Below are 23,090 nucleotides of genomic sequence, written 5' to 3'. Positions count from 1 at the left end.
ATATAAAAAGAGAAAAGAAATGATAGTTTGATTTCTTCTAATTAGTTTGCTGTATTTTCCAATTTTTCTACAATACATGTATATTTCATAATCAGAAAAAAATTTATTTTTAAAGTAGCTGCCCATCATTAAACATATAAACACAAAAAGTAAGCCTTTTTAAAAAATTCAACTGGCTCTGAGGTCAGCAGAAATTTATCCTGAGAAAAGAAATGCTAACTTTTGTTGACTGATCACATTAATCTCTCAGTACTAGAGACATATAGATAAACCTCACTGACATCCTGTGGCCAGTGCCCATATTTGTATGCTAAGCAGATTTTTTTTTTTTTTTTAAGGAAAAAATGAGAAAATCGGTTTTCCACCATTTGGAGAGTATTTTTAACTAATGATTGAATCCAATTTGAGGGTATTTTTGGATCATTTGTAATACTGTATGAGTGATACTTTTGGTTCCCTTTTGAGAAAAACTCCTTTTTTTTTTTTTTTTAATAAGCCACTTCAACCAGTAGACACACATCTTTTGCAGAAATTTTCTAGTGATTATGTTACCCCAAAATCAACATTAAAACTTGCAGCCTTGGAGTATGCATCATTTTGCTGACAGCTGGCTGATGTCAGTATTAGAGTGTTTGCAAGAGAGAGCATGTGCATATGAGCATAGAGGTAATCATAATTATCTGCTCAGAGACACACCCACATGAGAGCCCATAAAACTCTCTTTGGCAGAATTTGTTGTGTCAAAGACAAGACCAGTGGATTCGAAGACTAAAAGGAAGAGTGGTTTGGAAAGCTACATTTTTCTTACCATAACTTTAAGTAATATTTGCTATTGGACTATGTCACTATTCAGTGGGCTTACTTTAGCATTTTCTGCCTTAAGCTCATTGTGTATTGCTTTGATGTCTGCCTATCAGACAGAGAAAACTTGACTCACGCGGGCCGCCTTGGCTCACACAGGTAGTTTGTTTTCCGTGGTATATGTCGCTGCTTAATCACAGCACCTCTCCTACTGCACCTAGGCTGCCGTTGTTTAGTCACTGTTAGTCCAAGTGTTAGTCGCTTAGTTGTATCTGACTCTTGGCGACCCCATGCACTGTAGCCCTCCAGGCTCCTCTGTCCATCGAGTTCTCCAGACAGGAATACTGGAGTGGGTTGCTATTTCCTTCTCCAGGGGATCACACCTGCATCTCCTGGATTGAAGGCAGACTCTTTACCACTGAGACACCGAGAAAGCCCACTGCACCTAGGTAGCATTCCAGAGGCATTCTCAGCCGGGCTCACAGCCTGTTACTGTCATCAGTCACACTGGACAAGACGCACTCTCTTTGCCTTCCTAGATGTGCAGTAGCTCCATCCCAGTCTCTACTGGTGGTCTCCTCTTTAGATTATGCAGGGCTTCCCTGGTGGCTCAGGTGGTGAAGAATCTGCCTGCAATTCAAGAGACCCAGCTTCGATCCCTGGGTTGGGAAGATCCCCCGGAGAAGGGAACGGCAACCCACTCAGTACTCTTGCCTGGAGAATCCCATGGACAAGGAGCCTGGAGGACTACAGGATTGAGAGACCAGCACTCAGATATGCACTTCCCTCAGCCAGTTAAGTTGACCGGGCAGATTAAACCACAGGCGATGCTCTTTCCCTGGGCGAGAGGTATACAGTTTTACAAAGTCTTTTGCTAAAACGGAGTAATAGCAAATTGAATTTAGGTGTGAGGAGGGAGCTACTGAGTGTCTAGTCCCTTATTGTCTAGAAACAGTGAGTTACTAGGAAAACAAGCATGAACTCGTCTCTTTGGACCACTTTCATTCTTACTGTTTTGAGAGATCTCGTTTGTTTACAAAAGACCTCTGAAATAACAAAGATACTTTTTAAAAAATTAGTCTTTTTTTTTTTTTTTCCTTTTACTATAACTTCTTGTACTGGGTCTCCTGGGTAGGGTCACCAGCCACCCTGGTTTGCCTGGGACAAAGAGGTTTCCCTGGATACAGGATCTTTAGTGCTAAAAGTGGAACCATCCTGGGCATACTGGGTCACTTGATCACCCTGTTCGTGGGTGCCCCCCCACATGGCCAGTATTGAGGAACAGAGGTACCAAGATTCCCACCCAGCCAGCTCCCTCATGTAGGTTTTCTTTCTCTCCCAGGAAGGCACAGTATAAAAAATCTGTGGGACAGAATGATTTTATTATGTGATATGATGAGTTTCTAGTTTGGGTAAGTGATGGTTCTAGTTCACATTTCTGCAGAATGAAGGTAATTGGTAAGCCCTGGCATCTGGTCCCATCACGTCATGGGAAATAGATGGGGAAACAGTGGAAACAGTGTCAGACTTTATCTTTGGGGGCTCCAAAATCACTGCAGATGGTGATTGCAGCCAGGAAATTAAAAGACGCTTATTCCTTGGAAGGAAAGTTATGACCAACCTAGAAAGCACGTTAAAGAGCAGAGACATTACTTTGCCAACAAAGGTCCGTCTACTCAAGGCTATGGTTTTTCCAGTGGTCATGTATGGATGTGAAAGTTGGACTGTGAGGAAAGCTGAGCGCCAAAGAATTGATGCTTTTGAACTGTGGTGTTGAAGAAGACTCATGAGAGTCCCTTGGACTGCAAGGAGATCCAACCAGTCCATCCTAAAGGAGATCAGTCCTGGGTGTTCACTGGAAGGACTGATGCTGAGGCTGAAACTCCAATACTTTGGCCACCTGATGCAAAGAAGTGACTCATTTGAAAAGACCCTGATGCTGGGAAGGATTGAGGGCAGGAAGAGAAGGGGAAGACAGAGGAGATGGTTGGATGGCATCACCGACTCGATGGACATGAGTTTGGGTAAACTCCAGGAGCTGGTGATGGACAGGGAGGCCTTGGCGTGCTGTGGTTCATGGGGTCGAAAAGAGTCGGACACGACTGAGCGACTAAACTGACTGAGCCTAGTTAGTAATTAAAGCCTGGTAGACTACAGTCTATGGGGTAGCAAGAGTCAGACATGACTTAGCAACTAAACCATCACCAATCAATCTCTGGCACTGCTTTTGCCAAGTGTTCCTGGTAATCTCTGATAATCCTTTCTGTGTCTCCACATGCCACCGATCACCCTTGCCCCAAATGATCTTCCAGCATGTCGTCATTAAAGTTTTTCAATACCAAGCCCAACTTAAAATACAGTGCATATTACAGCTCGAATTTCCATAAGGGAGGAAGAGAATGACACAGGCTCTGTAGTTATATGAAGAGACAGAAGACCGCCTTCCCCAGGGCACTGAACCTGAGATGTCTGCCTATAAAAGCAGCTTATCGTTCATGGTGAGAGAGGTGATTCCATGGGAAGTCCCAGATCCTGGACTCGCCTCCAGGTTCCTAGTAATTAGTAATACTAATACAAACGCTTTACCCTTGCAAGTTAGCACATCTCAGCTTTGACTCAGACCTCTTTTCCTGGTTCTCAAGCTTTGTTTCAAATGCAAAGTTGTAGTAGTACTTGCTAGTTGTCTGACTTCAGGTTAGACTGAGGATGAAAATGCAGTAATGCAGGGAGTAGCCTAGCCTTTAGAAATGCTCAGTTACTGATCATCTCTCTCCTGCCTTAAGAACTCCCCTGATGGACTGCCCTGGTGGTCCAGTGGTTAAGAATCCCCCTGCCAATGCAGGGGACTTGGGTTCAGTCCCTGGTCTGGGAAGATCCCACGTGCCACAAGGCAACTGAGCTCATGTACTGGCCCTACTGGAGCCCACACGCCTTAGAGCCCAGGCTCTGCAACGAGAGAGGCCAGCACAGTGAGAAACCCATGCGCTGCAACTCGAGAGTAGCACATGCTCTCTGCAACTAGAGAAAGCCCGTGCGCAGCGTCACAGACCCAGTGCCACTAAAAATAAATGACTAGTAAATTAGTTTTTTTAAAAAACCTTCCCTGATGAGCAGAGTGATTAGACAGCAAGAGATAAGGGAGGCACCGGGTGAGTAACTAACATGTTATTTGGCAAGAAAAAGTCTTGGAAATTACATGAAATAAATACTTGAATCCCAGACACAGAATGAGACAAATTTTGTTTGTTGTTCCTATTGGACCAAAACATGCCAGCCCAGCCTTCTAATTTTAAAGGTAGGAGAGGTGTTGTATTTAATAACTTGAGGAAGGAAGTCTTATGGACTGAATGTTTGTGTCCCTTTCAAAATTCAGATTAGGCTGTAACCCCTAATTTGATGTGATTTGGAGATGGGGCCTTTAGGAGTTAATTAGAGTTAGATGAGGTCATGAGGGTGAAGCACCCATGAGGAGATTAGTGCCCTTCTAAAAAGAGACACCAGAGAACTTGGTCTCTCTCTCCATCAAATGAGTGATGCAATGAGAAAGTGGTCTGCAAACCAGGAAGAGGGTCCTCATCAGAAATCGATCATGTTGACACTTTCTTCTAGGACTTCTCAGTCTCCAGAGCTGCAGGTTGTCAACTTCAGTCATTTAAGCCACCCAGCCTACAATTTTGTTATATCAGCCCAAGACAATTCTTTCATTAATTAAGTGTATACAAGAAATAACAGTTTCTGGCAAGTGATAGATACTCAACATTTGTTCAGATGATTAGACATGACTTTTTTACATCTTAATGACTGCTTAGGCTTTCTTAGTCATGTATAAAATTGACTAAGTCAGTAAAAATATTAATTCGTAAGTTTTGTAATGTTTCAGAAATCTCGAGTGTTGGGGTGAGCTCTAGTTTAATTGGCCATTTTGAATCGAAAACCATTGGAGTTTTCCTCTCTCTCTCCCCCTCTCTTTTTCTCTCAAGGAAGTTACTCACAGTCCACTAAATATGAGCCCTCTGTGGAGAAATAAATTATTCACAGCTGGTAACTAGTGAAAATGAATTCAGCTATTTACTTGTAAGGAAATGACCAGGCTGAGTGTCCCCTGCTGTGCACAGACACGGCAGCACCCTGTGGCTTGTGCTCATCTGGTTTTTGCTGTCAGGAGTACCTCCCTTACCCACACAACTTCATCTCAGCTTCTTTTTGCCCCAGTCCTTCCTTTTTTATTACTTGGCCTTTTCATTTTTTTTTTCCTCCAGCCCTTCTTCCTCTCTGGGCTGGCTTTCTTCAAGCTCCTCTTCCCCCTCCACACCCTCGTTAATCCCTCACTCTCTGTTTCGCCTTTGCTTCCCTTTCTGCACTTTCCCCTTTCTTTGTCTTCCAAGGAGCCCATCCCTGTCCTGCATGCCTTGATGAAGTAAGCCCGCTAGGGCAAAAGTTCTCCCCCCACAGGCCTCTGCTGCTTCTCTGCTGGTTTTGGCAGGCCGCGTGGTTTTTAAACACCCACTGTTTGCAGATACTGCCTAGCCCCACAGAGCAGGTAAAGCATAAATGGATACAGCGGTAGAAATCAAATCTGGTTTCGGCTCTGACTGTGTATACATCTATTCACACATACGTATCTGTGCAAACACACATGCTCACACTTGAATTACCCAGAGATGAACCAAGGAAGTGAATTTGGAGACGTGCGAGACTGCACCTTATGGAAAGACTAGAGAGGAAAGCCTTCTTGATAGAAGAAACAGTAACCATTCAGTATGTATTTAATGAGTGCCAATTATGGACAGAAAGTTATGTGCCCTAGATATAGAAGCAAGTAGAGGTTGATCCTGTCCTCGGGGAGCTTCTGGTTTGGCTGTAGAGACCAACAAGTAAATGAGGTAGAAGTGGTTAGCCCAGGAGTGGGGAATGAAGAAATGAGATGAACAGATTAAGTACGTGCAATATATGGCAAGTATATGGCAAGCCATGTTGGCGACTTTTCCTTCGGATTTTAAAAAATAACTGATGCTCAGGACTTCACTGGTGGTCCAGTGGCTAAGACTCAACATTCCAATATAGGGTGCCCCAGGTTCAATACAGAGAAGGCAGTGGCACCCCACTCCAGTACTCTTGCCTGGAAAATCCCATGGACGGAGGAGCCTGTTAGGCTGCAGTCCATGGGGTCTCTAGGAGTCGGACATGAATGAGTGACTTCACTTTCACTTTTCACTTTCATGCATTGGGGAAGGAAATGGCAACCCACTCCAGTGTTCTTGCCTGGAGAATCCCAGGGACAGGGGAGCCTGGTGGGCTGCTGTCTATGGGGTCGCACAGAGTTGGACACAACTGAAGCGACTTAGCAGCAGCAGCAGGTTCGATGTCTGATCAGAGGACTAACTCCCACAGGCCAAAATAAGACCCAGCACAGTCAAATAAAAATAAATGTAAAAAATGTTTAAGTAACTGATGCTCATGAAATAAGGCTTACCACATGGCCCAGTGGTAAAGAATCCACCTACCAAGCAGGAGACATGGGTACAATCCCTGGTTTGGGAAGATCCCCTGGAGAAGGAAATGGCAGCCCACTCCAGTATTCTTGCCTGAAAAATCCCATGGACAAGAGCCTGGTGGACTGTAGTCCACGGGGTTGCAAAGAGTCAGACATGACTGAGTGACCGAACACATACACATGCTCATAAATGCTTAGTACAAAATAATAGAAAAATGCAGGGGCGAAAAATCAACCATAATATCACCATCCATAGGAAAGCATTAGATAGTTTTTTGAGTGTCTTTTTTAATCCATAGACATTTGGGGGGTTTATTATATAACCCTAATCTGATAAATCAGGTATTTGGGGAGATTCAGATACTAGTAGATTATTCAGAACTTCTAAAGCACTTCTCTCCAAACGAGTACATGATTGAATATATGGGAGAAGAAATGTCTATCACTGAACTTTAATACCATGTACTTCCCATATATTTAGCCCTAAAGCAGTTTTCTTAGCAGTTTTTCTTTTTCGGTCCTGAATCTGTAATGTTTGCTTGGAAATATAATTTAACCACTTTTTAAAAACAGCTTTATTGACCTATAACTCACATACCATGCAATTCACCAATAACAATTTTATAGTTCAGTGGTTTTTAGTGCAGGGTATCCAGAGAGCTGTGCAACTGTCACCGCAGTGAGTGTTAGGAGTATCTTCATCACTAAAAAGAAGCCCCATACTTATTAGCAGTCACTTCTCCTTTCCCCACAGGGCCCTGTCCTAGGCAACCACTGGTCTACTTTCTGACTCTCTAGATGTGTCTCTTCTATATAAATGGAATCACACAGCACATCGTATTCCGTGACTCACTTCCTTTATTCGGCATAATGTTTTCAAGGGTCAGCCACATTATAGCAGCATTTCATTCCTTTTTATGACTGAATGATACTCCAGTGTATGGCAGTATCACATTCTGTTTAGCCCTTTATCAGTTGATGGACATCTGGGTACTTTCTTCTTTTTGGTTATTATGAATATGAATATGCTTTGTACATTCATGTACAATTTTTTTGTAAGGACATGTGTCCTTACAGTTTTTTGTAAGGACATTTCAGTACTCTTGGGTGTATGTCTAGGTGTCATTTTTAACTTCACTGATAACAGCTTTAAAACTGAACATGAGTTACAAGTATAAAAGAGCAGACATTCTTCTGGGTAATATTTTCCGAAAGGTCATTTTATGAACATGGAAAATTCCTCTACTAGTCAAGAAAGATAGCAGTTAAAGCATAACTGCAGGTCAAATGCAGGTTACAGAGGTGTTCTGTAGGGTGATCCATGACACGCTCGTCTTTTTAGTACAATGAAAGTATTGTAACTAATAATACTTTGATCTTCCATTATGCATGAATCATTTCCTTCCTATAACAGACATATCACCATACATGTCTTGTCTGCTAGAAAACATATCCTACTTCTAAACATTACTTTGCACCGTCCATTGAGATTATGAATAATATTTACATGTTCTTTTAGTTGTTTGTTTTAAAACGCATGTAGTCTGAAACTCGCTCCCCTTTTGTAATTTGACCCAAGAAAATTCACTTCACTGATAATGGTGAGCAAGTTTTTTGCTAAACTTACATTCAGAAGAGGAAAGGATATTGCCAATTCAAAATGAGTTAATCTGCACTAGGAAAATTTGACATTCGCTTTTTATTTTCTTGATGATAAAAATGTTCAGCGTTTTAACAGATGTGCCTGCTAAGTCGCTTCAGTCGTGTCCGACTCTTTGCGACCCCAGGGACTGTAGCCCGCCAGGCTCCTCTGTTCATGGGATTCTCCAGGCAAGAATACTGGAGTGGGCTGCCATTTCCTTCTCCAGGGGACCTTCTCGACCCAGAGATCCAACCCGTGTCTCTTGCGTCTTCTGCGCTGGGAGGCAGGTTCTTTACCACTAGTACCACCTGGAAGCCCCATTACAGATGCGGAGAATATATAGTGACTCCAGAGGAAGGACTGTTAGGTTTGACTTGGGCAACCACCACACTGACAGACGTCCTCTTCCTTTCTTACACATCATGCTAAATATTTTACCTTATCATCTGTGAGTAATAGTGGCCAGAACAAGGAACATCTACCGTATGTAAGTCTGAGAAAGCTGTGTATTTAGCCGCTCTTCATTATGGGTCTACTATAAGCTGGACATTTTTACAGATGAAGCAATCAAGGTTTACAGAGGCTCCATGACTTTCCTAAGGCCTTACAGGAGAAGTGGCTGAGTAGGGGTTCACACCCAAAACAGTCTATCACCAAAGTCTATGCCCTTTCCCCAGTCAGCATATATTCTGAGAAATCAACATGGTAAAGGGCTGGGGGGAGTATTAAGGCTTGCATGTGTGCATGCTGAGTCGTGTCCAACTTTGTGACCCCATGGGCTATAGCCCACCAGCTTCCTCTGTCCATGGGGATTCCCCAGGCAAGAACCTGGAGTGGATTACCATGTCCTCCTCAAGGGGCTCTTCTGACTCAGGGATCAAACTCTCATCTCTTAGGTCTCCTGCACTGGCAGGCAGGTTCTTTACCACTAGCACCACTTGGAAGCCCATGTTAAGGCTTAACCTCTCACAAATTTAAGAAAGCCTTAGAGAAATCCTTGGTTTAAAAAAAAACCCAAGGTCTACATTTATTTTGGCACAACGGTGATTTTATGAAAAGGAAAATGACTTTGCTATGGTTTGAAATGAATGCAATTTGCCATTGTATTTTGTAGTAATCTCCCTTTGGTTGGGAAAAAGAGAAAAAAATGTATATGTATAAATGAAAATGTATGCTTTTCATAGAATTTATTTTATCAGCATTAACTATTATCAAGTATAATGATGAAGAAAGATATTCAAATACTCAGAAATCATGTAAAATCCTCTTTTATAAAAACATAGCCATGTTCAGTTTCAGATGTTTTCCTCCAGATATTACGTGTCTTGTCAAATAAGTTGGCTTCAAACGGTAGCATGGGCAAAGTCCTTCTGGAAGTTTATCTGGGAATTCAAAATAGAAGGAGGCTCAGGGGCATGAGAAACAGAAGGAGAGTTTATGCAATAGACCGTAAAAGTTCCAAAGACTGTGGAGAAAATCTTTTGGAGAAAAAGGAGGCTCATAAACGAGAGGAAGAGAAAAGGGATGTAGGCATAAAATTGGAAATGAATTCATAAAACTTAGATTGAACAAAGGTCCTTAAATAACATTTCCACTGTTCCCCAACCACTTGGTTAAACTACTGAAAAGTATTATGACTAGCAATCCCACTACTGGTCAGATACCCAGAGCAAACCCTAATTCAAAAACATACATGTACCCCAGTGTTCACAGGAGCACTCTTTACATTAGCCAAGACACAGAAGCAACCTAACTGTCCATCGACATAGAAATGGGTAAAGAAGAGGTGGTATATATATACAATGGAATATTACTCAGCCATTAAAAGGAACTGTAGGTTTTTATATGGTAAAAAGCATAAAAGTTACCTTAAGTAATGTTCTGTATAATAAAAGGATTTTTTAACATGTTAATCCAGTAAAGCAACTGCACTCTTTATTTTTGGACGTTTTTGGTAATAATAATCTTTCTATTTCATTAATTAACCTCCCACCCCAAAATATGTATATAGGAATTCTTTTTAAAAATATAAAGACAGGCTTCAGATTTCCTACCTTCAACAGAATATCTCTGTTGATAACTATGTTTTTACGTAATTAGTCCAAAATAATTCATATGTCACCTGAGAGTCTTATGTCCAAAATCGGACAAAATAGGATAGCTTTGTGGGTCTCTCCCTGCTCCCACAGTGATTTTTTTTTAATGTATGACTATCTTTAAAAAAAACTATTTATCTAATTTACTTATATAGCTGTGCTGGGTCTTAAGTTGTAACATTCGAACTCTTAGTTGTGGCATATGGGATCTAGTTCCCTAAGCAGGGATCAAGCCCAGTCCCCTGCATTGGGAGAGTGGAGCCTTAGCCACTGGGCCACCAGGGAAGTCCCCGTATGATTTCATCTTTGATGAGGCTCTGTCTCATGAATATAAGAGAGCGTTCCTTTTCCGTTTTCATTCTTCAAGGGGAGCCTCTATAAGTACACCCTAGGATTTCCACAAGAGGTAGATTCTTAGGCAGTGGGAAGAAGCAGCGTTTAAAATTCCTGTGGCCCTCCTCAGGTTGTCTCTATCTGCCCACCTCTATCTTAGTCTCAGTCTTCCAGTCTTCCTGTGTCTTTTATTCTCCCCTGTCTTGCTCCTTCAACCCTTTACTTCCTTCCCACTTAACTCTAGTTTATGGTAATAAAGAACCAACCAGTCTGACTCATACATGTGTGTGTGTTAGCAACTGTTCAAGGCAGTAATCACTAAACCAAAGATTATGATCAAAGATTATGTTCATATTTGTCCACCTAAAATATGCCATAAATTATATGAATTGAAGCCTATTTATCTCAGCTAATCTGAAGGAGGAAGAAATATTCAAAATAATCTCTATGAAAATATCAGTCCTGTGTGTTTCTTCAGTTCATGGTGCATGCATACTGAATACGGCTGACACTTACCAAAGAGCCGTATTTAAAGGTAGAATAAGGTCCTTGTTAGTCACTCAGTCACATCTGACTCCTTGAGAACCCATGAACTGAAGCCCACCAGGCTTCTCTGTCCGTGGGTTTATCCAGGCAGGAATACTGGAGTGTGTTGCCATTCCCTTCTCCAGGGGATCTTCTCGACCCAAGGATTGAACCTGGGTCTCCTGCATTGCAGACGGATTCTTTACCATCTGAGCCACCAGGGAAACACCAGGGAAAGTCCTTAGGGAGATCTTATTCTCACATCTCCATACGCCACCGTAGCACAGCCAGGAGTTCATCATGATGAAAAGTTTCATCTCTCCTCTAAACCCATTGTCCTTCTCCATGATCCTGATGTACATAGCATCCTTTATCATAAAACCAGCTCATACAGACTATTCCAAATTTTCAGCCAAAAACTGAATAGGTGATTTTAAGAATTTGATCACATGACCAACCTCTTGGCCAGCTGAGAGTACCAGTTCCAGTTAGGCCTAATGCCCCTTCTCTTGTCTTGTGACTATTTCTTTGCATATGAAGATCCATAGATCCGATTTATAGAAGCTAAATTGCCAGCAGTCAGAGTCAGTCGCTCCGTATAACTCAAGCCAACCCACATCTGCTGCAAAGACAAGTTAATAGACCTCAGAATCGCACACCAAGACTTCCTAAGATGGCAAGGGCAATTTGAGTTCTACACCGTTTTGTAGCCCCTGAGTTTCTAGTATGCCCTGTTTAGCATGTTTTTCTGAGTACTCACAGAAGATTGGTTATGATCCAGCCCTTCTGCTTGCTACCCTCATTAAAGGAAGCCAAAGTGATGAGCCAGTCCTAACGCAACAATGCAGGGCACTTTTCACTTCATGGGCCAAGTCCAACCAATAGAGATAAGACTACAAGTTCTTACAATATGGTAGACGACCTGCCTTGAAAGTCCTCTGTTAAAACACGTAGCAAATGTAAGATAAGATAGAGCGAGCTCAAGTACATAGTGGAACCAGCAAAAAAAAAAAAGTTAGAATATTGCCAAGGGACAAAAACAAGAGGCGAGCTAAGAACCAAAACAGTAAGGACAAGAGCCACTACCGTTACAGCCGAGCTTCAGGCTGAGGTCTCGGAACCCACCTCTACGAAGCAGACGTTCTTACGCCTTTGCCTGGAAACATCCGTTCAAGTTAATCTGCTTTGTTTGTTTCCCAATAGCTATGCCAACATACTTATTTTAAACTGCTCCATAATCCTCACAAGTAATCTCACTCATGCTTGTGGGTACCAGTCTTTTTCATGAAGGGTGAGGGGCTTGGCATGTTGACATAGCAACTTAACCAGCTCAGCAGATTAGATTGATGCTCCCGGTGCCTCTGAGCTTGCTGACCTGGCACTCTCACCTCTCCAGCCATCTCAGATACTTGCTTAACAAGGAGGGGACTTTTGTTCCTGTTCCCAAACCTAGTGCCAGCCATACTTAGCTTTATATGTTTATACTTTTAATATTAAGGAAATAGGTGAGTGTGAAAAGAAAGAGACCTGTTGATTCTGTGTGACTTGAGTTCTGTGCTTTCCAAAGAATTAAAAGGTGATGTATCCACGAAGATGTGTGAGCTAAACAGCTATAAAAGATTGGGCTATAGGAAGAATTTAAAGATCTAGAAGGGCCATCGATCAGTACGTTTTTATGAAGAGGATAGAAAGCCTTGATCTGGTGAATTGCTTTGTTCCTTGTTCAGGTAGAGCAAGAATTTAAAGGTAGTTGGACGCTTGCAAAGCAATGTAAGAATCCCATAGACAGACTTCCCTGGTAGTCTAGTGGTTAAGAATCCACCTGCCAACGCAGGGGACATGGGTTCAATCCCTGGTCCAGGACGATTCCACATGCCAAGGGGCAACTAAACCCTCACACCACAAGTACTGCATGAGTCCACGTGCCCTAGAGCCCAAGCTCCGCAACAAGAGAAGCCCGCACAGTGAGAAGCCCCCAGCTACTGCGTGAGTCCACGTGCCCTAGAACCCGAGCTCCACAAGAGAAGCCCCCACAGTGAGAAGCCCTAGCACTGCAAGTAGAGAAAGCCAATGTGCAGCAGCGAAGACCCAAAACAGCCATTAATAAACAAACAAATAATCTTTTATAAAAATCCATAGGCACTCATTTACAAGACATCAGGTTCTCTACAAAGTGCTCGTCAGGGGCCCCTGAGCTGCTTCACCCCAGAGGCTCAGCTAAAGTGACTGTCTGTGATTGCAGAGAACATAAGTAACCAAAATCAAAATATTACAACGTAGTAATGAAGCATCCGGGCTTTGGGGCAGAGCAGACCTGGTTTAAAATTTTAAGTCTGCAATTTGTTATAAGTGCTTAGGTAAGTCATGAAACTTCTCCAGTCCTCAGTTTCCTCATCAGAAAATAGGGATGATAGTAATACTGTCTTGCTCCTAAAGTTTTTGTGAGAATTAAATGAGATGATGTTAGGGCAGCCCATGGCACTATGTCAGATACGACACCAGTACTGTATAAATCATAGCTGTTAAGAGTCCATTATTGAGCTTTTCAGAAACTTTCACTTCTCACCTTGCTGTCTTGTAAGACCTCTCTGGATGTCTTTTAGAACCCAACCCATAACTTCTTTAATGTTTATTTATTTGGCAGTGCCAGGTCTTAGTCGCAGTTTTTAGTTGCGGGAAGCAAACTCTTTGTTGCGTCGTGTGGGATCTAATTCCCTAACTAGGGATCGAACCCAGGCCCACTGCCCTGGGAGCATGGCATCTCAATCACTGGGCGACCAGGGAATCCCGCCAACTCCAAAATTCTTTACTAATTTGGCTGCGTTAGTGGTGTCTGTGTTAGTTCGCTAGGGTTGCTGCAACAAAATGCTGAAGACTTGCATGGCTTCGACGACAGAAGTTTGTTTTCTGACAGTTCTGGAGGCTGAAAGCCCAGGATCAAGGTGTCAGACAGTTGGGTTTCTCTGCGAGCGCTCTCCTTGGCTCACCTTCTGCTGTGTGCTCATGTTATCACTTCTCTGTGGGCACGTGTGCCTCTGGATTCCTCATCTCAGAAGGACTCCACTCAGGCCGGATTGGAGCCCATCCTTGTGACCTCATTTGAACTTACCTATCACTTTAAATTGGACTTCCCTGGTGGCTCAGATGGTGAAGAATCCCCTGCAGTGCAGGAGACCCGGGTTCAATGCCTGGGTCAGGAAGATCCCCTGGAGAAGGAATGGCAACCTACTGCAGTATTCTTACCTGGAAAGCTCCATGGACAGAGGAGCTTGGCAGGCCACTGTCCTCACAAAGAGTCAGACACAACTGAGTGACACTTTAAAGACTATACCTAAATACAGTCTCATTCTGAGGCACTGGGGTTGAGCTTCACCATGAATTGGGCGTCGGAGGGGAGCGAACACTATCTAACCCATGACGTCACAAATAAATTATCTTCCACTGCATTTGAAAATAACCATTTTTGAGAATTCCCTAGTGCCCAGTGGTTAGGACTCCACATGTCCACAGAAGGGGCCACCGGTTTGATCCCTGGTCTGGGAATTAAGATCCCGCAAGTTGTGGTGTGGCTAAAAATAAAACAAATGAAAAGAATGATTTTCAAGAACAATGGCCTGGATGGAAAAGATGGTTGAGGAATTTTAAGGTGTCTTCTAGCTACTAAACTGCAGTGAGTTTGCAGGGGTCTCCATATATAGCTTATATAGCAAGTTAATTTATTGTCTGTAAAAATATTTAAGAGGTCCAGTTTAAGGCCTTATAATTGATATGTAATATTTTTAAAATATCTCTGATAATAGGCAGCACGTATTTTTAAAAACACATGGCTGTTGAAAAATACCTTTTGGTGTCATTCATTGAACCAGGAGTTAGGGAACTTTTACGTGTGTACCATGGGATATGTAAAATAAGATATGTATTAACTGGACACCGGTTCAGGTAAAGCGCTAGGTCAAAGGTTAGGGGACAAACCTAGAAAACTCCCTGCTCTCTGCTTAAGAAAGTGCCAGAAATGTCCCCAAGTGAGTTCACTTGCCCCCAGGTAAGTTGTCAGTTAAATGCTCGGTGTAGATAATAAGGCTTGCGTGTTCACGATTGCCTCTGAAGTCCAGAGTTAGGATTTTGAACTTGTCATAGTTAGCTGTCATAAAACTGGGAGAAAGGGATGTGGTATAATCAGAAAAAACAGCCCCATAGGTAGCTCACTGCAGCATTCCAGACAAGTGGAAGGAGAGAGACCCATGAAGAAGTACTGTGATAGCAGAGTGATATTAAGGAAAGGCGCTCCACCAGAAAACTAACTTACAGTTACCAAAGGGAAAAGTGAGGAGGAAGGGATACATCAGGAGTATGCGTTTAGCAGATACAAGCGACTATACATAAAAGAGATGTGGACCTACTGTATACCACAGGGAACTATAGTCAATGTCTTGTAATAACCTATAATGGAAAATAATTTTAAAATATGTTTATATACATGCTGGGCTTCCCCAGTTGCTCAGCGAGAAAGAACCCACCTGCACACTGTTTACAATAGGACGTGGAAGCAACCTAGATGTCCATCGGCAGACAAATGGATAAGGATGTTGTGGTACATATACACAATGGAATATCACTCAGCTATAAAAAAGAATGTATTTGAGTCAATTCTAATGAGGTGGATGAAACTGGAGCCTATTAAACTGAGTGAAGTAAGTCAGAAAAAGAAACACCAATACAGTATATTAATGCATATATATGGAATTTAGGAAAACAGTAACATCAATCCTATATGCAAGACAGCAAAAGAGACACAGATGTAAAGAACAGACTTTTGGACTCTGTGGGAGAAGGCAAGGGTGGGATGATTTGAGAGAATAGCATTGAAACGTGTATATTACCATATGTGAAATAGATGACCAGTGCAAGTTTGATCCATGAAGCAGGGCACTCAAAGCCGGTGCTCTGGGACAACCCAGAGGGATGGAGTAGGGAATGGAAGTGGGAGAGGGGTTCAGGATGGGGGGACACATGTGCACCCAAGTGTGATTCATGTCGGTGTATGGCAAAAACCATCACAATGTTGTCAAGAAGTTATCCTCCAATTAAATAAATGAAATTTAAAAAAAGAATCTGCCTGCAATGCAGGAGACCCGGGTTCAATCCCTGGGTTGGGAAGATCCCCTGGAGAAGGAAATGGCAACCCACTCCAGTATTTTTACCTGGAGAATCCTATGGACAGATGAGCCTGGAGGGCTACAGTCCTTGGGGTCACAGAAGGTCAGGCATGACTGAAGCGACTGAGCATGCACACATGCACATATATATACGTTCATACATGTATATATATAGAGAGAGAGAGAGTTGGAAAACTTTGCTGTATGCTTGAAACTAATATTATAAATCAACTATACTTCAGTTCGGAGAAGGCAATGGCACCCCACTCCAGTACTCTTGCCTGGAAAATCCCATGGATGGAGGAGCCTGGTAGGCTGCAGTCCATGGGGTCGCGAATAGTCGGACACGACTGAGCAACTTCACTTTCACTTGTCACTTTCATGCATTGGAGAAGGAAATTGCAACCCACTCCAGTGTTCTTGCTTGGAGAATCCCAGGGACGGGGGAGCCTGGTGGGCTACCGCCTATGGGGTCACACAGAGTCGGACACGACTGAAGCGACTTAGCAGCAGCAGCATACTTCAGTTACAGGAAAAGGAAGGGTGCTCTGAGAAGGATCTGACCCAAATAATTTCAAAGAATTCCACATACCTCTGCTTTGAGACTAAGATAGTGATGGGTTCCATCCGATCCCAAAGTTAGACAGGACTTTGAAGCCAGGGCCTGTATATGATGGTGGCAGTGTTGTTACAGTGACTAAGACTAGGATACTCAGGATGGGGTTTCCTGGTGGCCCAGTGGTTAAGAATCCACCTGCCAAGCCAGGGGATATGCATTCAATCCCTAGTCCGGGAAGCTCCCACATGCCACAGAGCAGCTAAGCCTGTGCACTGCAGCTGCGGAGCCCACGTGCTTCAAGTACTGAAGCCCCCTCGGCCTAGAGCCCGTGCTCCACAACAAGAGAAGCCTGAGCACCGCAACTAGAGAGCGGCCCCTGCTCACCACAGCTAGAGAAAGCCCACACGCATTAACAAAGACCCAGCACAACCAAGACTAAAAATAAACAAGTAAAAAATTAAAAAGAGAAAAGGATACCCAGCATGGGAGTAAGGCACCACCGGATATTCCGGAGCAATCCTTACCGTAAGGAGAATGCAAGAAAAACCTTCATTTACGAAAGGTTACTTATTCCCCACCCAAAGAATATGTTGATTTCTGTTAAATAATCATCAGGACAAACTGGACTGAAATGTAACTGGAGAAAATTCCTTGTTTAATGTGTGTCTTTCTTTCAGGCCGCTTTTTCGTGGAAGTTCAGATGTCGACCAACTAGGAAAAATCTTGGAGTAAGTAGTACCTGTGATTTTACATCCGTGTCTGTAGCATTAGAACATTTACGTTGACCTTCCTCTGACGTTCATATAACACGTTTATCTCTTGTCTCTCCTACCCCAAGCTGCTGCTGCAGACAGTGTTACTATTTGTGTGGTGAGTGGGGATGTGGTAGACGTGCCGTTTCGTGCAGAGCCCGTCACGACGTGTGGCCTGACTGCTCTGCCCTGGAAGCCTGTGTGTTGCTCGTGTGGCTCCTTTGGCAGCTCCCCTTTGCTTGGCTGAGCTCCCGTTCTTTAGTTCTGTTGTGTTGTCTGCTTGGGGTCTTTTCAGATGCTTCCACCATCAGAGGGCGGGGTGCTCAGTGGCCTGGTAACCCATCCTTATTCACTGGGCTTCATGTCCCCATTGAACATCCTGTAATCAGCCAGGTTGGCTTTGCATTGTTTGGTTTTGTGTTCCTGGGCAAAGGATGGTCTGCTACTCAATTGACTTCTCTTTGGAACACTGAAAAAGGAAATGAGAATCCTAGGTTCCATCCCTCTGTCTGTGGCTAAAGAGCTATGCAGCCTTGAGAAGGTCACTCTGAACACTGTGTAGAGGACTCACCTGGTGCCCCGTGTCACATAATAAGCGCTTGTAAGAATGCCAGCTCTTCCTGTAATTCATCATTAGTTGCTTCATCTTTTTGTTCTTCGCCTGAGAAGTGACTTAGAGGTCCTTCCTTGTGCTCGAATTCCTTGGTTCCAGTCGTCTGTGACGTAGCTCCTTGATGATTTTCAGAGTGCGTGAAGTGTTTGCGTGTTTGTGCATGTGAGGCTGTGGATGCTTCGGTGTGTCCAGAATGTGAAGAAGAGGCTTTTCTTCTCACAGAGCATGCAATAGGGCATCCTTTGCCAAGCTCCATCAGGATTGGAGTGGCAAGAAAAGAAATGGGAGTTCTAGAGCCAAAAATGGTACATTGGTCTGTACCATTTGATAGGAATCCCCATGATTATTATGATATTCAGGCTGTAAAACTGATGAAAAGTCCCCCTAAAGAAAAACATTATATTTTAACACTGTCTTCTCATGCATAGCTGCTGAAGACAGTTGGGATAAAACGGGAACCTGAGTTTGTTCTTTTGGCGACTAGAAGCAGCTGCAGCAGGCTTCTGTGAGCGCCAACATCACTGCTGAGTGTCAGACCCAGTGGCTTTCAGGCCTGAAAAACACATGTGCACCTTTTACTGTCTGGGGGCTTCCCAGGTCTAGGACAGGTACCACAGTGACTGCTCCTGCCGCTGCTACCGTCCACTCTGTCAGAGGGACCAGCTCAGGACCAAACTTGTACGTGACTCTGCTTCTGGGTGTCCGCTTCTCCGGTCATTCAGGGATGAACTCCCATCTGTTCTTGCCTGTCCCTGTTGAGTATGTTTTGTGTGCATGTGATCGTGAAGAGGGAACCGTGAGAGTCAGGCCTACCCGTGACCCTCTTGTTAAAAGCAAGAACACTCTTGACTGAAGCCAGCTTGCCAGACACCGAAGTCCTTCACCTGCTTTTCCTAGCTGACCCCATTTGGGTGTTCTGCCTGCCTCCAGCGCCCTTCTTACTGCTGGTGCCCCGAGTGCTTGAAGCCCATGAGACGGACCAGAAGGAACCTCTGACAAACACACTTGACTTGCTTCCAAGGGAAGCCAGTTCCACTTCTGGCCAGGGCCTGAGATCTAGGTTGTCCGCAGAAAAGAAGCCGTGACGCGCGCTACGTTTTGTGCCTTTAGGTTTTCCTTCTTGACTTCTGGCCTTGTGTCGGGTCATGCTGTTCAGTTTCCTCCGAAGGCTTTCTTCACTTCGGCGTAGAGAAAGGGCAGTGCTGCACCCTAGCGGCCCTTGGAAGCACTTGAAAAGTCATTTCTGTCCCAGCCGTTCATGCCATTTATAGGTTTTGTGGGCTTGCCTGGTGGCTCGGCCGGTAAAGGATCCACCTGCAATGAGGGAGACCTGGTTGGAAAGATCCCCTGGAGAAGGGAAAGGCTCCTCACTCCAGTATTCTGGCCTGGAGAGTTCCATGGGCTGTATAGTCCATGGGGTCGCAAGGAGTTGGGACCAACTGAGTGACTTTCACTTTTGCAGGTTACAACCTGCTCTGTCAGTCTTTCCAATACAAATGTCAACTTTTAAGCCTTATATTCAGCTTGATCCAAATCCTGAAATTCCATGCAAGCCCTTTTGAATGGACCTCTTAGAATTTCACAACACTCATGTATGGACCATAAAAGTTCATAATAGATATTAAAGTGAATATATTTGAAAGGGAAGCCATATTCACATTCTCTTAAGGGGGAAAACCTTTCTGTGTTTAGGAAGATTTATACTTTCAAAGGACAGCAAGTACTTTGAAAGTGAAACTGAGTGCTTTTAATCTGTGACATTCTAGAGCATTTTTAAGAGCAGAGTCATAGTAAAATGGAAATAAAATACTGAATTTGGAGTAAGTTCTATCCAGCCTCTGGGCTGAACTCTCTCTGTGTGGCTTTAACCATTCATTTTATTCCCCATCTTAAGTTTCCCCGCCTATATAATGAAAATAATAATATATCTAAACTATATGTCTCAGGATGTGGTAGATTTTAAAACACTTTTAAAAGTTATTTATATACATGTAGGGACACTGTTTTTCTGAGAACTTTTGGCATTCAGCTGCCAACATTGCCAGATTTAACTCGACATAAATATATTCAAAACTGCACATAAAAAAAGATTTTCAATTTGTACTAAGAGTTGTTAGAATTGATTTCTAGGTAACTGGTAACAGTACACAAAAATATTGATATAAAAATGGCCAAAAAGCCAAAAATGAAAGAAAGGCAATGTTTTAAAGTCATTTAGTAAACATTCTTCTGTTCTTCCTCTGCCTGTCCCATTCTATCCAAACACACACACATTTTTTTAAAATAATTAATGGTAACGTTCTCGCTGTCTTCTTTTTATTCTTATTCTGGATCTTGCTATTAAATTTGTTTGTTGCTCAAGTTGTCATTTACCTTCATCTGTTTCAGTAACTGTGTGAGTCTCTCTCTCTGCCTCAGTAACCTGGCTCTCCCTGCATGTCTGACACGGGTGGGGTAACAGTGACTTTCACCAGGCACCCTGTGGCAGGCGTCTGCTCTTCCCAGGTGAGACCTGTGGCCTGGGCTCTGTCGAGGTAAGAGAAGGGGAACAAAGTCCTGCAGAAATCTTGTGGAATTTACCACTACCTGTTCCTACACCCTGGAGACCCATTCAGGAGAACTCCCCAACCACACCACCACCCCGGCCTCTCAGGCCCAGCAAGTACTGGCCAAGAAGACTATAATGCAGGGTAGCACCATTTCTAACTGTAGTCAGAAAGTTTGCTCAGTATTTCAATAGCCATATATTCTGTCCACTAAATTTTAATTTTTCTTGTGGTTGTTGTTTAGTCGCTAGGTTGTATCCGACTCTTTGTGACCCCGTGGACTATAGCCCACCAGGCTCCTCTGTCCATGAGATTTCCCAGGGAAGAATACTGGAGCGGGTTGCCATTTCTTTCTCCAGGGGATCTTCCCAACCCAGGGATTGAATTGCATCTCTTGCGTCTCCTGCCATTGGCAGGCAGATTCTTTACCACTGCACCAACCAGGGTTCAGAATTAATCAGAGTCTATATGAGATATAAGTTCTTGCTTCCCCTGAATTTCCTTGTTCAACCCTACTTACTACCTGTATATAAGTTGTAAGGAACATCTATATAATGTATAAGTTGTATAAGGCCACAGACCTACTAATAGTTCTGAAGAACCTTAAGTCACACACCCATAGAACTCATCAGTTGATATTTTCAGTGTGTTGGTGACGCATTGCCTGCACATTTTAGATTAATAATGTTATTTCCCTCTTATGATACTAATGGGTAGTGCATTGATATTGATATGCATTGATACGCAGTACATTGATATTGATGTTGACAGATCCTGTGGGCCAGGCACTGTGCTGTGCATTTTACAGAAATCATTGCTGATCCTTAACACCACAGATTATTACCCTTGTCATATAAATAAAGACTCACTGAGACTCACAGAAGTTAAATAACTTGTTCTTACCTACCGATAAGGCAAGTTCAGGATGTGAACCCAGTTCTGCCTGTTTCCAAAGCTTGTGCTGCTTTTACATTGCTCAGTTCTTTCTCTGCATCTCTGATCCTAGGATGGGTCTCAGAGGAGACAGAAGATAACAGGGTTTTTAATGGATTGTTTGCTCACTTTGCAATACCAAAAAGTAATTCTATAAAATATGTAAATAAGTTAAATTTGTAATATGTAATATGTAATAAATAAGTTAAATTTGATATTAAATGATAAAATAGTGTTTGTGTTACACAGAACTAACATACCTTTTAGCCTCATTTGGGAGGTCTGACTCTAATCTATGTAATTTCTGTTTGGGGACTCATTCTTTAACCCAAAATGCAACCAGGTTTACGTGTCAACACATCATGTTAGATGAGCATCCTAAAAGTGTGTCAACACAGGAGTGTTTGATCAGGACACAAAAAGCCGTCTGGGGCATAAGGGAAAACATGATGCGTCTATGCGGGTCTCCTTTGAGTATTTAGATCCTGGTCCGGCAGTGTTTCAGGGCTTATTGGTAAGTTTCCATTTCTGCGTGATCTCTTACATCTCACAGCTGCTGCCAGAGTGATTGCGTCTCTCTCCCCAGTGGCCTTTATAATTCTCCTGTGAGATTGCCCTCCCCCCAGGGTCACCATACTGCACTAGCACAGAGAAGAGCCCTGCCGGTCACACAAGTGGGGGACTCCTGGGCTCTGTGTTCCCCGGGTCCCTCCCTTAGGCTTCACCTCCTTCTGGAATTGGTAGAAAAATCGCTTCAGCACAGTAGCTCATGCTTCCATTCACCTGTGGTTCTTTTGTAGCGTAATTGGACTCCCGGGAGAAGAGGACTGGCCTAGAGATGTTGCCCTACCCAGGCAGGCTTTTCACTCAAAATCCCCTCAACCAATTGAGAAGTTTGTAACAGACATTGATGAACAAGGCAAAGACCTGCTTCTGGTAAGTTCACACGATGCAGAGTTGGTCTTCTCTGCGCTCATGAATAGAACTCGTCAGCTAATATTTTTAGTGTGCTGGTGATGCATTGCCTACACATTTTAGATTAATGACGTTACTTCCCTCTTATGATGATAATGGGTAATGCATTGATATTGATACACGTTGATATTGCATTGATACGCAATGAATTGTTACTGCTATTGAGAAGTCCTATGTCCGCCCTGGGCGCTGGCCACAGCATCAGTTCAGCCTCACATGCCGCAGCCTCACAGGACAGAGCTGAAATCTCTCTGCAGCTTTCATTTCCACCTCCATGGCAGCTAGTGACTTTGGATTCTGCAGTGTCTTCAGGTCCTATAGAAAGGGAAAGAGTCTGATTCACACCCTTTCATTCTGCCATTTTTTAATGTTCTTTTGAATGCAGCCTTAGAATCCTCTGGATTCGTCTAAACATATGCTTCAGTAGAAATAAATATTATGTTTCCTTGTTTACACTTTCCTGCTACTTTAAGCAGCTTGTTTGGCATTCTAAATGTGTCTTTTCTTAAAACAGGCACATCTTTAGGAAGATGTTTTTCCAAAGGAACCAAATAGCAAGACTCCTTCCAGTTACTGATTTATTTAAGAAGTATTGAACGTGCCCTGCCATATAAAATACCTCACCAAAAACAAAGGTCTATGCCCTGTTTGAGACTCAAACTCAT

At 43.2% G+C, this 23,090-nt stretch overlaps 1 protein-coding gene across 4 annotated transcripts in view; it reads left to right on the top strand.

Moving 5' to 3' along the window:
• The window catches only part of CDK6 (cyclin dependent kinase 6), a 261,757-nt gene that overhangs the window by 222,957 nt on the left and 15,710 nt on the right, over positions 1-23,090 (top strand). For all 4 annotated transcript variants that reach the window (XM_070787476.1, XM_070787479.1, XM_070787478.1 and 1 more), the window contains exons 6-7: positions 17,284-17,334; positions 22,251-22,386. In XM_070787476.1, the coding sequence (XP_070643577.1) occupies positions 17,284-17,334; positions 22,251-22,386 (187 nt within the window). The remainder of the gene's footprint in view (positions 1-17,283; positions 17,335-22,250; positions 22,387-23,090) is intronic.

Source organism: Bos indicus, chromosome 4, assembly GCF_029378745.1.
Source record: "Bos indicus isolate NIAB-ARS_2022 breed Sahiwal x Tharparkar chromosome 4, NIAB-ARS_B.indTharparkar_mat_pri_1.0, whole genome shotgun sequence".
NCBI classification, from domain to species: Eukaryota; Metazoa; Chordata; class Mammalia; order Artiodactyla; family Bovidae; genus Bos; species Bos indicus.
This window is presented reverse-complemented; position numbering and strand designations above follow the sequence as displayed.